The sequence below is a fragment of the Patagioenas fasciata genome, chromosome 15 (assembly GCF_037038585.1).
Source record: "Patagioenas fasciata isolate bPatFas1 chromosome 15, bPatFas1.hap1, whole genome shotgun sequence".
Classification (NCBI taxonomy): domain Eukaryota; kingdom Metazoa; phylum Chordata; class Aves; order Columbiformes; family Columbidae; genus Patagioenas; species Patagioenas fasciata.
In genome coordinates this window covers 9,567,635-9,579,201 of record NC_092534.1, presented here as the reverse complement: position 1 = coordinate 9,579,201, position 11,567 = coordinate 9,567,635, and the positions used below count along the sequence as shown (strand labels likewise).

At 42.0% G+C, this 11,567-nt stretch overlaps 1 protein-coding gene across 1 annotated transcript; it reads right to left on the bottom strand.

Annotated features, from left to right (window-relative positions):
- Positions 1–412: 412 nt before the first annotated feature.
- Positions 413–11,207, bottom strand: JPT2 (Jupiter microtubule associated homolog 2). Its single transcript, XM_065850391.2, has 5 exons — positions 11,051–11,207; positions 5,788–5,936; positions 5,147–5,289; positions 3,553–3,598; positions 413–2,816 (listed from the first exon to the last, which is right to left on the bottom strand). The coding sequence occupies exons 1-5, from the start codon at positions 11,092–11,094 to the stop codon at positions 2,632–2,634; spliced, it is 567 nt and encodes a 188-aa protein (XP_065706463.2). The 5' UTR covers positions 11,095–11,207; the 3' UTR covers positions 413–2,631.
- Between the last annotated feature and the right edge of the window lie 360 nt (positions 11,208–11,567).

Genomic DNA, 11,567 nt, shown 5'->3' with positions numbered 1-11,567 from the left:
GCCGTATGCTCTTTTCAACAATATTCTTCAGCAGAACCTTCCCCTTGCCCAAGACACAGTAGATTGCAACTCTTAAAATATAAACTGTGAAACTTGGAAGTGGACTTAGTTCAGGCAGTTCACATGGAGGTGTTTTGGGGTTTTTTTGCTCATCATACTCCAGAGCATGCCCCCAGAAACCAGAACATTAAACACTTTTACACAGTAGAGCACACATTTACATGAGTTTGTGGGAGGTGGCAGTGAAGGAAAAAAGCCATCACCTTTATGAAGAAACTGGCACAACATTAAGTTCCTGGTTATTCAGCACTCTGGCAGAGACTTGTGCAATTTTTCCAATTTCAGATACCAAAATTAAACATCGAGCTAGATTAGCAACTAATTTATAAAAGCAGACATTTACAGCACACAATGAAGTAACAAAATACAGAGGTTTATTGACAATTGCATGATTTATCATTTGATTTCCAATCCCCTGTCCCAGAGAAACGCTCTTGTCAATCTTACTTGATGAGTTGAAAAGACGGTTCAGATTCCAAAGAAAGAAATGCAAGAAAATGAATATAGTTTAACTAATTTAAGGCCTAGTTGGAAGTTGCTTTTTTTTTTTTTTTTTTTTAAGAAACAGGCACTGTAGCCAATGCACATCAAGTACTAAAAGATGCCAAGTCTAAGCTCAGTATTACAGACAGGAACGCTTACACAAGACCCTTCAATGCAGAAAGCATCCTCTGGTTGACTTTTCCACATGGCAGCCTCTTTAAAACCCTGACAAGGTCTGAAACAAGGAATTGAAACTTAAAGATGTGTCTGACACTCAGCCAGAGGCTAAACAGCACAGAGTCAAGAACAGCTGCTAGGAAATCCATGTTTGGAAGTAACATAAATCCATTACAGGGTTATAGTCAGAATATTTTCCTAAGAGGGCAAACAAAAGGGAGCTCCAAATGTATCTGAAAGGTACCAAGGCATTGAAATCCCGACTTTCCATGGCTATTTCTACCCTTAGTACTGCCCCATATATTTAAATTTCACTATGTGAAAAGGCAACTAAGTTTTCATACAGTCATCCACCACTTCTGAGGTCAACCAAACCAAGCAGTCTCATAAGCACTACAGTCACAGAGTGTTTTAGCACCTGGCCCAGAGACAGTCCCCTTCAAACAGTGGCAGTTCCCAGGGAACCTGGGCTAGAACAGCAGTGGATATACACAGATAAGGCCACTTGTTCTTTGGTGTACCTGAACAACTCCTGTTTTGATATGTGAAATTTAAAAAGTCACTATTAAGTACATTGAACTGTAAGCACCTCATGTTAACACATTCATATATCAAAGCTCTGGATATGATCAGAAAATCCATTCAGAGAACAAATGTTTGTGCAAAACATGCACATCTTCCAAACATGATTTAAGAGAGCCAGCATAACTAAAAGGTTTGTATTGCTGAAGTCTTTGATCCTCCAACTAGGATAGTCTACAGCGTGTCTCAAAACAACTACAGCTGTGGTTTGGGAAGAATCCACGTAGTTCTCCCAACCTTATCAACAAAAATTTGACGCAATCAAAGGCAAATGTAAGGCTGACCAAAACCAAAGGAATTCACTAACAGAGTCAGCACAGACAAACAAAACAATGCACTGTGGTGAAGACAGCAAACAGTCCTGGTTTCCACAGGGTACAAAGTGAAAACCTGTGCAGAAGCTAAGGCATTTCTGTATAGGTTGGGTTGGGCACCTTAGTATATTCTCCATGGTAACTGTACACTTCAAGTTTCTTCTTTTCAAAGAGTACCATAAAGCTATTGTTTGCACCCACAACTTTACCAGAAAGTGTGCAAGCACTCAGCCAGGATACTTTAAATGAAAGTCTTCTAGAAGCACCTACATGAAACAGGATGTTGGACTGATGTTATTACTTGTTATATATTACTGGAGACATCAGAAAGGCCTGAATACTCTGGGGAGGGGGAGACCACAATACTATTAGCATGTGATGCTTTATGAGTATAAAAGAAACTTTCAGCATGATTTGTCCTTGTATCAGCAGTCATGTGCTCAAAGCAAGCAAGGAGAAAAAGAGAACCAAAGACTGAATGCACTCAGCACCATGGCAGCACTACTTGTTCCAGTGGAACGTATTTACATTCAAGTGACTGCAAGTCAACTCACGCTGTGAAGCTGCATCCTGTTGCCTAGAGGAGAGCACAGCCTACCTGCTGTGCTTCCAAATCCTTTAGCTCTGCCCTCTAGGTCCATACCCTCTTGGAGTTTTTACATGTTGACTGTATGGATAAGCCTGCCTCCACAAGAGCGTCCTGAGCCACTAGCTAGCCAAGAACCTAACAGTCTGACGAACTCACCACAAAGTAGCACTGATCTCTCACAAAGTTACACCAATGTCCCCCTCTGCCACCCACCCAGGCAGCCCAATACTCTGTCTCCCAAGGGGCACCCTTTCCCTCCCCAGCCCTCCCTCCCCAAATCATCAGGTTATCCTTCCTACACACTTTAGCATAACCCTCATCCACCTGCCTAAGAATCTATTCACGAACAATAGTCTATAAACTGACCTTGCAACCACAGCCAAGAGTTTCTGTGCAGACTCCGTTAGCGAAAGGGAACAGATGACCCTAATAGAATGCAATACTGGATTTACCCCCTGGTGGATTGAGAACTTTGTTGTGTGAGCGTGGCCTTGGCCCTAATCGGGGCTCATGATTGTCTATCTTGGGTTCTGGCTCCTTGCATCGCTCCTCTTTGCCCAGATCTTTTTTCTCGCCTCCATCTTCCAGCTGTGGTTTGATATTTTCTGTAGCTGGATAAAAGCAAAAGGAATTAGATCAACTTGCTATTCTGTAGTGCACAAAGTGCCTCATCTTCTGTAGACTGCATTATTTCCCCATGTCTCCCAACAATAGCACACTAAAATTTCCCTATATCTGTCCATTTTTCCTGAAGGAAAGAGGTGCTGAGGAAGAATTTCACTCTTTGCAACCATCCTCCTCTTCCTTCAGCAATATTTCTATAGGATATGTAGGCTAAGCAATACCCCTTCAGAATTATTTTGGCAGTTTCAGGCAGTCACAAGATGCAACATACCAAGGAATCCCTTCATCCTGAGCTTGAATGCAGTGTTCCCATTATTTTTTAACAATAACTAGCTGAGTAATAATATATTTTGTCAATCAGCTACTTGTTATTTACAACTATAGAAAGCTAAGTTTACGCACTTGAAGGAGATGGCAAGGGAGGAAGAAGCAATCTGACAGGATGCATTTCTATATATAAAGATTCCTTATAGATCTATTTATACACATATGGCATCAAGCAAAGTATATACACACATGCATAGTATCAAGACTCATGCCCATGGTGCTCTCCTCAGTAAGAGGAAAAGAACCATTTCCCTGAGACAAGTGATTAAATCTCTGACTAACAGAAGGAAAACTTCTCAGTTATATTATCCTAAGCACCAGCCTTAGTCTTATGTTTTCTAGAGTATAAGAATCTATTCCTCAAAGAGAACAGAGGAAGGAATTTCTCTTGCTGACCTTCTAGCTTCTTTGGTGTTTCATCTTCTTTCAAGACAATGTGATCCTGCAAAGAAACCAAAAACTATCTTAGTATATTACTGTTCTCAAACAGTAACTCTGTCACAAAATCTTTCAGAAAGTTTTGCTTTGTTTCTGATCTAAGTGTATATGTTTATCATGGTAAAAGCCAACAGTTGCAGACACTGCGTGCAACCCTTCATGCCCTCCACCACTCCATAACCCCAAAAGCAGTGTTAGAAGGGAACTCCTATGTTATGTCAAGGTGCACATCTCAGACAATTCACTGAAACACAGATGAAGACACTACATTAGTTCACCAGAGGTTTAAAACATAGTCTATGATAAACAGTTCACTACAAAGGTGTAGAATTACCATTTTTGACAAGTACCCACTACCACTACCAGGAGCTGGTGTTCATAACTGGAACACAAGCAGCCCTTGAGCAGCCTATTCATAATCTGCAATGACACTCCTCAGTGAATACCCATAGTGACCCCAACAGTCAGGTAATTAACAAAACTTTTAAAGATCATTTCCCCAACAATCCCAATTGATTGTCAGAAATACACAACAATACTTTAGAAAAGCTTGCATGTTTTTACCGCCCATGAAATTCAACTTGCAGTAATTTTTTTCAAAAATGCCATCTCCTTTTCATTCCAGTATTTCCCACAATTCCAGTGCTCTAATTAAAGACATAAGAATTTCCAAAGTGTTGCCCTCTGTTTTGTCAAGAATACACAGGAATTAATATGTTACATTTTTAAAAATGAAACTAAAACCAATCAGAGACCAGCCCAATAAATGGGCACAGAGGAACAAAACAAAGCCCTTTCCTACACCAATAGCACTCCTGACAACACCTCGCTCCCAGTCTTTTTTTTCTCTCCTCCTTTCTTATAACACAAACCCCCCAAAATATACTCTGGAATCTGCATAAAAAGTTCAGCAAAAGCACACTACCAGAACCTCCAACTTTAAGCAAGGGGGGAAAGGAGAAAAAAAGTTAAATTGGAGTAATCCTTTCTTCCTAAGGTTCCAAGAAAACTTAAGCCTAATCTCCTGCTGAAGTACCTTCATGTTGAATGTAGATACATATACTTAAGAGAGGTGAACGGCACAGCCAGGCCACATGAAGATTTATGACTGTAGCTCATTTGTGTTCACTGGCTTTCCAGAGTTGGTATCAAGATAACCTCTGCCAAACTGCAGAACAAAGATAAATATCTTGTGCCTCACTAGCTTAAATGCCTCTCGGCTGTGTGCCAAGAACTCCAGCTGTACCTCACTTACAAGGAAGACCACAGGCTTTGAAAGCATTTTTTCCTTTTTTTTTTTTTTTGACCACATATCTGCAGTCTGATTAAGTAGTTTTACTGCAAACTACAGAGAATGCTGAGATCTTATATACCAAAGATAACAAGCTATCAAAACCAGACTTTGGCAATAGCTGTCTAATTTGAAGTTACTCTATGCATAATTCAGGTCTGTCACCTTAAAAAGAATAGAGGCGTTGCATTGCGACAAGACTGCGAGACGACTCACTGAGCTGCTCGCTTCTTGGTTTGACAGCGAAAGAAGTACAAATACCTTCGGCTTGTTTGGATGTGCTCGCACAACACTGGTAGGTACAGGAGACCCAAAGATATCACTTGTCTTCCCACCAGGTGGATTCATGCGTGGACGAGGCTGAGCAGAACTAGAATCCTCAAAAATACCACTTTCTTTTCCCCCTGCAAGGCAGTTGTTAGATTTTTTTTTTCTAGATGACTTAGTTTTACCACACTGTATTAAAAAAATAATAATCATTAAAAAATAATTCAAAGACTTTTAGAACTTTACTGCCTAGAGACTTACTTTTGCTTGCCCGAAATTACTAGTTGAAATCCTTTGTTACAAGAATTCACTAGAGGGTCTCAGGTTCACAGCTGTACTCACTGCAGCTAACTAATGACACAGCTCTAGAACAGAAACATTTTCCTTTCATCACTTCTTAGGCTTCATCTTGGAAAGAATTAGGCTTGGATGATGTGCTAAAAAGTATGTGAACGTGTAGATCACTGAAATATTCATATGTTCAGAAGTCTGAATAAATTTATTTTTCAAGCCCACCCAATTAGTAAAAATACAACACAGACAGCTCACAGAGTTCCACTTCAGGAATATGAAAGCAGTTCTGTACTGCTGTGAATTCGGAGCCCAGTTGTGCTGAAGGAGGTGGCTGCGCTTACCTGGAGGGTTTGTTCTTTTTGGAATGTTTTGAGGTTCTTCTGATGCTCCAAAGATATTGGATGCCATCCGGTGTGGCCTGCTTGAAGAAGAAACTTCTTCTGTACTCCCAAACAGATTACTAGAACCTCCTCCTGGGGGCTTCAATACCCTATATTGCAGAATGAGAGAAGCAAGAGACAAAAGTTTGTTTGAAATTTACAGTATTCAATGTATTTGAAGTCTCCTTCCCATTCTCCCTTGTATGTTATGAATAACTATTCTAATTTGAACTTCAGGTAATTCTGCTATGTCCATAAAGGATCCACTTTTTAAGAGCTGTTCTAATAAAATATTTTCAAGTTCAGGACAAATATTGCCAACCTGCTGGTCAGTCAACTTGATCATTTTGTTGTCTACGATTACTTGGAATGCTCATAACAGTTCCACCAGAACAAATGGCCACACTGTGATGTTACAGAAGTAACAGGAGATTAAGACATATGACTCTGGTTAATATTTTAAAAGTAATCACTACAGAATCAGACTTTCTGCTAAACTGCACATATTGACTTTGCATCTGTGACAAAATGCAAACTCATCAGCTTTTAAATAAAAGCAGACTTTTCATAAGTACTAAAAATTAGCTAGTTTCAACTATCAGTTATCATATCAGCTTCTGCAGAGTTTAGAACGGAGAGGTGGAATGCCAAGAAGCCAAATTTTTAGTGGTCAAGATGCAAATCCATGAAGACCAAAACTCTGCACCAGTGGTATACCAAATGGCTGGAGGTTACAACAGAAACAGATGGACTTCTTGAAAACCTACCAAAAGTCATGCTTGTCCTTGAATAATAAGTCCACAGTTAGTATCTATGCCTCGTTCAACTGAATTCAGGTCCTGTTCTGAAAAGTAACTAAACCACTATGTGGGAGTAGAATTGGTGGAACTAATCGGAAAATTAACAGTAGAAGCATGGAAAAGTGATGAATACCTAGGTATCAAAAATAATCTTTACAGTTACATCTACTTGAGTGGTTACCTACAATCTTAGCAGCTGAGCAGAAGTAGTAGCTGAATTATACCCCTTCTAATCTGAATACTTGATCTGAGACCTAAACTAACCTTAACTTTTATAGAGAAAGAACAGTTATAGATTGCAAGATCTTTATCCTATTCTCCCTGAACAGAATTCAAAGGTCAGTGAATTAATAGAGCACATCCCCTCCATAGATCTGTGACAGAAGCAAGCTATTTCAGGTTAGGTATCTGCCAAGCATAAAAAGAGGTTCCTCTTAGAGCCAAGATCTACTCCGATTTAACTCTAACACTTAATTTCACAAAACCAGAGACATTTGACTACCCTGTCAGAAAAATGAGCTTTGTCAGCACTTCAGATCTCAGCATTCAGGAAATCATTCTATTCTCTTTGGGAGGAAGGAGAAAAAAGTGCCTCTTTTAGTCTGGAAGTAGTTTATGTAGTTAAAACCAGCGCCAGTGAGAGACTGTATGCCTCACACTTTAAATATTTTCTGACTTTACCCACTCTTTTCAGCTATTTATTAAATGCATTTAGTCTTTCTTGAGTTCTCAGTGTACTATCAAAGAGATTAAAAGGAAAATAAACATAGTTAATACAGATGGAATCTCTTAAACTAGAGATTCACTCCCCTTACCATATTGTTTTCTTAACACATGGCTACAAGCGTAGGAGAGAATAACAGAATAACAACAGTCAGACTTTTTTGGTTAAAGAAAAACATCCAGTCATAAGAATAACATTACTTCTGATTCCTGCAACTGGATTTAAGATCCATTGCAGAAAAAAATTCTGGAGAAAGTCCATTTTAAGGTTAAAGGTCTTGATTATTCAGTTAAACTTAATTAAACATCAAAATAAATCCAACACTGATTTATCTTATATTGTCTTCCAATTTTCAGCTCAGTAGACACACTAGGAAAACCCTACTGTTGCAATGAATGAGGCAGAGGCATCACTTGAGGTGCTTACCAGGCACTTGGAAATCAGCATAACGGTGACCTCTTGTGCCAGCACCACCCAAAAGAATGTCTTGACTCTACATACACAAAGTGCATTTGCCCTCTCAATTTCAGAAACTTCTAATTGCTAGGACTCTTCCAAGCATTCCATAAGCTGACAAGCAACTGCAACACCAGGTCCATAACATTCTAATTAATGCAAAGTCAGATAACTACGTCATTCACAGGAATTACAAAAGTAATATTGAAGTACAGCAACAAGGTCTTCCAGCTAATGATAGCAAAGAGGACAGGGTTTCGCACTCCTTTGCTTCAGCCAAAACCTGGGGAGAACACAGAGCTATTTTCTTGCTGTACAGCCCCTAGAGCATTTGCTGACCTCCTTGCGCTCCTGAGTCATTCTGCTCTAGATTGGAGTGAGATGTGTTGCTCTCCCACTCCAAAGGAGAAGATAAGATTTAGCCTGCGAATCCTACCAAAGGAAAAGAGCATGCTAAACTTGATAAACCAGTGTGAGCTGCTTCAACAGAGTAAAAGCAAATTCAACATATACTTTATAGTAATTTTAGTTTATACTTTATAGTCATTTTAGTTTATATTGGCATCATGCCAGCTCACATAAAGAGATATTTTTGTGTCTTGTGGCCAGATAAGTTACATCATCTTTCTTCCTCTGGGAGGAGGGGAGTGAAGGAAGGTGTTGCTTTTTTCTTGCAAATAGTAATGAAAAAAACCTCCTTTGTTTACCATGCAATCTAAATATACTTCTTTCTTCTCCCCCTCCTCTCCAGTAGACTAGAAGTCAGTCAGTTCCCTAGAATAGCTAAATTAAGAACACTACCCGATAAGTTTAAAAGCCTCTACTAATTGCTTTGTTCTCTTCTGGTAGGCTTGAGGAATTTTAATTAGTTCTTGTGGTCTTTTTTTCCTACATTCTAACAAACTTCAATTTAAATGCCCTCTCCTCCTTAAACCTTTCAGCCAACCTATGGAAGAGGTGCAAAGACTTACCCACTATTTCAAGACACTAGATATATAATTTTTTTTTTTTTTAATTCTGCCTGAAAGTTGAAACACTGAAGTCCTGCCAGCTTTCAGGAAGTTCTAATAAAGCAGGTAAAACAGGAGTGTTGCAGTACCTGTAAAAGACCATCACTAAGGTAACCAGCAGAAAGCAGGTGTTAAGATTTGAAAGATCAGGTGCTAAAGCAAAGACCAGAACCTTACTGGGGGTGCTCCTGCTGTTGGATCAATACCAATTCACGGCTCATTAAACAGCTCACTCATCTTACAAACAAACAACGAGCTTCATTAAGTCAGTTATGCTCTTGATCTGCAATCCCTGCAATATTCTACAATACCACGGATGGGGGGAACACATGTAGTATATTTCCAAGAGGGCTACGTTTAAATTTTCAGATACGTACAGTAGTTGTGAAACTGCTCCTGTATCAGGTGAATTGAGGACACACAAAAACAATTAGTTTTTATTGTGTGTACAAATAGTAGAATGGTAGAACTCTGTTCTGTTTAGCTTTCAGAGCAACAGCAGCTCGTAAGACACACAATTCCTTGTTTTATTTTGCAAAACTTCCTTTAAAATACAAAGCATCATTATTAAGGTTTAACAAAATAGAACTAGGCAGTTAACTTGATTCAGCAAACTAGTTGTTCACTACACAGCATAAACATTAACAGGATCACTAGAGATACATCTCACTGGACAACTATTTAAGTGAAGGCTTCCATTTAAAATACTTTCAGCACCATTTACTTCTAACAGTAATACTGTGTTACAAAGTTCTCAAAACACAAAGCATTTGTTTATAATTTTCTTGCAAAGATTTTCAAATTAGGAAGAGTTTTTGTTTTCCCACTTCCACAGATGGTGGTGGTTGTTGCAGGGATTTTGAATTAGACTTGGTTTTAATTAGAGAAACTTCTACACATCAAGAACCCCTAAAGGATTTGCATTATCATCAAACAAGGTTTTGTTTAGGGAATGAATAGAATAAGCTCTGGGGGGGGAAAGGAAAAAAAAAAAAAAAAAAAAAGAGTCTCTAAACCAAATACTTTTTGCTTTTGAGGGCACAGGCCATGTGTCAGCTGTCACCATCTTGGAGACCATTCTGTAAAATCCAATAAAGTAACATATTGCAGTGCTGCAGTGTGTATGCTTGCCGTGCTGGCTCTGTTTGTATAGTTGTGTATTGCTATAGTTTGTTCTCAGGTATGATGAAAACACTCTGCCACAGTGCCAGAGAACAAGCTGTAACAAGACCACTTTTGCTTGCTGTTAACTAAAAAGTTATGATGGCCTGCATTCCAGACCCTGTCCAGAAACCCAGTTTATGAGTTAAACATGGTTTCAAAATCACCGTGAGAACAGAAGCTTCTCAGAGACTACACTAAGGGCAGAGGATCTTCAGAAATCTTAAAACCAGGTCATAGCTTAGAGTGACTGGAATAAAAGGCAAACTTAAAGCACCCTTCCACAATTTTGAAACACTTCCCTTCTTCCCCTTTGAGCACATGATTACCTTGAGGACTAATCGCTCCAGGTTATTATGATATATGAGCTCATCCAACTATAACAGTATATTTCAACTCCACAAGCCGAAAACAAGCTAACATCTGCTTATGCAGGCGTTTGTGCTGGACCCTCTTAAAGCTTCACAGGGTGTCACCAGGTCCTCCTCTCTCCTAGTGAAGGTACAAACTGGAGGGCAGGAGGTCCCCCCAGCGCCAGGCCCTTCTTCCCGCACAGGAATCTCCTCAGGATCCGGACCCCTCTTCAGCTCTGCAACCCCCGGCAGGAGCTCAGGCCCCTCCGGGCGGGCTGGTGCCAAGTGCCGAGCGACGCGGCCCCGCAGGCACCGGCCCTGCCCTTTCTCTCTCCGCAGGTACCGCCGGGAGCGCAACGCTGCGTCCCGCCCGCCCGCGGCGGCGTCACCCCCAACCCCGGGAGAAGGAAACGGAGGCGCGGCGAGGTGACGGGGCAGGAGCGAGCGCCGCCTCCCTGCGCTGCCCCCATGCCCCAGCGGCTCACGGATGGACGGGGAACGGCACTCCCGCCCACCACGGCCGAAAAAGCCCCTCAGTAGCGGCCCGTTCCCCTCAGTCGGAGCCCCTTATCTGCTTCCCGCCCCCCGCCCTCAGCGCCGCGCCTCAGCCGGCGCCTCTCCCGAGCCGCGAACAAAGCCCCGCAGCGGGTCCCGCGCCGCCGCACGGCTCTTCCCGCTTCCCTCTTCGCCCCGCACCGCCAATCCACCCCGCTGCAGCACCTGGAGCTGGGTTTGGCCGAGTCGGCCTCGGGGCCCTGGAACATGGTGGCGGACGATGGGCTGAGCTCCACAGCCCCGCGCACGACGGCTCCTCCTCGGCTGCCTGGACCGCAGGTAGCGCCGGCCGGCCCGCCCTGCCCTACCGTTGGTTGACCCACCTGCCTATCACGTCTAGCAGCCTATCGCATGCAGCCCGCCCTCTGCACATCCCGCCTGTCCCGTGAGCCTCGCAGAGGGAGGCTTGACAAGACCCGTGACATCATTAATCCTGGCCACCTTCCATTGGTGAAGCCGAACGTCTGTCAGAGGGAACGGCGGAGCCATTGGCTGAGCGGAGCAGCAGGGCAAGGGGCGGGAGGGTATTTAAAGGGCCACGTAGGGCAGGAGGGGCGCGGTGCCCGCAGCGGGTCTTGGCGGCTCGCTGAGGGTTTTCTGGATTGAACGAAACATGATGCCCTGAACACAGCCTCTACCATCTACAATCCTGCTTGTGAAGGAAAAATGCTAGAGGAAAAAA